We start from the raw sequence: 2,319 nt of genomic DNA on the forward strand, positions 1-2,319 counted from the left end.
GTGGGGGTGGTTCCCTGCCACGGGGGAGGGTTGGGAAGACCCCCTCCACGCCCCCTAACTGTGCCGTGGGCTCTGCAGGAGGTGCCCCTCCAGCCAGCTACCCCAATGTCATCACCACCTTCCGATTCCTGTCCCAGAAGCTCTTCATCTCCGTTTCGGTGCTGGCCTCGTTGGGCATCCTCCTGGCCATCATCTGCCTGGCCTTCAACATCTACAACGGGCACGTCCGGTCAGTGATCCTCCCCGTTTTCCCGGTGTTTGGGGAAATATCGCGCCTTTCCTTTTCCACAGCTGCTAAAAACCAAAAACCACCCCGGCTCAGCAGCGTGTGGTTAGCAACACCCGGAGGGGAAAGAAAGGGATTATGCGCTCCCGTGTCCTCCTACAGAAGATGAGAGTGACAACACGTTGTTGTTAGTAGATATCCCAGTTGCCCGTCTCGCTGTGTAGGAGCTTCGGGTGATATCAAGGGTCTGGTTGTAGCACGTGGTTTCCTGTTTATCTCACTTCGTGTCCCCGTTTCTAGCTAACCCCGTTGGGTTAGCTGAACGTCATACACCACCGATAGCTGAGCACGGTGGCCGGGTGACACTCAACACCCCCACCCCCACCCCCCCCCACGAAGCCGTACCTGAACAACATGGCGGCTGTGGGCTGCACGCTGGCGCTTGCTGCTGTCTTCCCCCTGGGACTCGACGGGTACCACATCGGGCCGGGGCTTTTCCCTTTTGTCTGTCAGGTATGGGGCTGGCGGGGGGTTGGGGGGTACAGGCGGAGTGGGGACAGCCAGGGGACGGGGACAGCCGGAGGAGGAACAGTTGGAGATACAGCCAGGGGATGGGGACAGTCGGAGGAAGAACAGTTGGAGATACAGCCAGGGAGTGGAGACATTTGGAGGAGGAACAGTTGGAGATACAGCCAGGGAGCGGAGACATTTGGAGGAGGAACAGTTGGAGATACAGCCAGGGGACGGGGACAGCCGGAGGAGGAGCAGTTGGAGATAGAGCCAGGGGATGGGGACAGCCAGAGGAGGAGCAGTTGGAGATACAGCCAGGGGACGGGGACAGCCGGAGGAGGAGCAGTTGGAGATAGAGCCAGGGGATGGGGACAGTCGGAGGAAGAACAGTTGGAGATACAGCCAGGGAGTGGAGACATTTGGAGGAGGAGCAGTTGGAGATACAGCCAGGGAGTGGAGACATTTGGAGGAGGAGCAGTTGGAGATAGAGCCAGGGGATGGGGACAGTCGGAGGAAGAACAGTTGGAGATACAGCCAGGGAGCGGAGACATTTGGAGGAGGAACAGTTGGAGATACAGCCAGGGAGCGGAGACATTTGGAGGAGGAACAGTTGGAGATACAGCCAGGGAGCGGAGACATTTGGAGGAGGAGCAGTTGGAGATAGAGCCAGGGGATGGGGACAGTCGGAGGAAGAACAGTTGGAGATAAAACCAGGGGATGGGGACAGCCGGAGGAGGAGCAGTTGGAGATAGAGCCAGGGGATGGGGACAGTCGGAGGAAGAACAGTTGGAGATAAAACCAGGGGATGGGGACAGCCAGAGGAGGAGCAGTTGGAGATAGAGCCAGGGGATGGGGACAGTCGGAGGAAGAACAGTTGGAGATACAGCCAGGGAGTGGAGACATTTGGAGGAGGAACAGTTGGAGATACAGCCAGGGAGCGGAGACATTTGGAGGAGGAGCAGTTGGAGATACAGCCAGGGGATGGGGACAGTCGGAGGAAGAACAGTTGGAGATACAGCCAGGGAGCGGAGACATTTGGAGGAGGAACAGTTGGAGATACAGCCAGGGAGTGGAGACATTTGGAGGAGGAACAGTTGGAGATACAGCCAGGGGATGGGGACAGTCGGAGGAAGAACAGTTGGAGATAAAACCAGGGGATGGGGACAGCCGGAGGAGGAGCAGTTGGAGATACAGCCAGGGAGTGGAGACATTTGGAGGAGGAACAGTTGGAGATACAGCCAGGGAGCGGAGACATTTGGAGGAGGAGCAGTTGGAGATACAACCAGGGGATTGGGACAGTTGGAGTCAGGAGTAGAGCTGTGGACTTCCAAAGCAGTCGGAGAAGGGAGGTCTATGGGAGGGGGGTACACTCCGTGGTGGGTGCAGCGGAGGTGGGTACAGCTGGATGGGGAGGTACGACCGGCTCCTCCCAACCCACGTACCCTCCCCAGGCCCGGCTGTGGCTCCTCGGGCTGGGGTTCAGCCTGGCGTATGGCAGCATGTTCACCAAGATCTGGTGGGTCCACACCGTCTTCACCAAGAAGGAGGAGAAGAAGGAGAAGAGAAAGGTGAGGGGTGACCCA

General features: G+C 58.3%; 1 protein-coding gene across 1 annotated transcript in view; it reads left to right on the forward strand.

Moving 5' to 3' along the window:
• GABBR1 (gamma-aminobutyric acid type B receptor subunit 1) overlaps positions 1-2,319 on the forward strand; it is a gene marked incomplete at its 5' end in the record, with an annotated part of 7,684 nt that overhangs the window by 3,296 nt on the left and 2,069 nt on the right. The window contains 3 exons of the mRNA XM_009273810.2: positions 79-233; positions 626-739; positions 2,188-2,304. Coding sequence (XP_009272085.2) covers positions 79-233; positions 626-739; positions 2,188-2,304 — 386 coding nt within the window. The remainder of the gene's footprint in view (positions 1-78; positions 234-625; positions 740-2,187; positions 2,305-2,319) is intronic.

Source organism: Aptenodytes forsteri, unplaced genomic scaffold (genome assembly GCF_000699145.1).
Source record: "Aptenodytes forsteri isolate BGI_AS27 unplaced genomic scaffold, ASM69914v1 Scaffold714, whole genome shotgun sequence".
NCBI lineage: Eukaryota > Metazoa > Chordata > Aves > Sphenisciformes > Spheniscidae > Aptenodytes > Aptenodytes forsteri.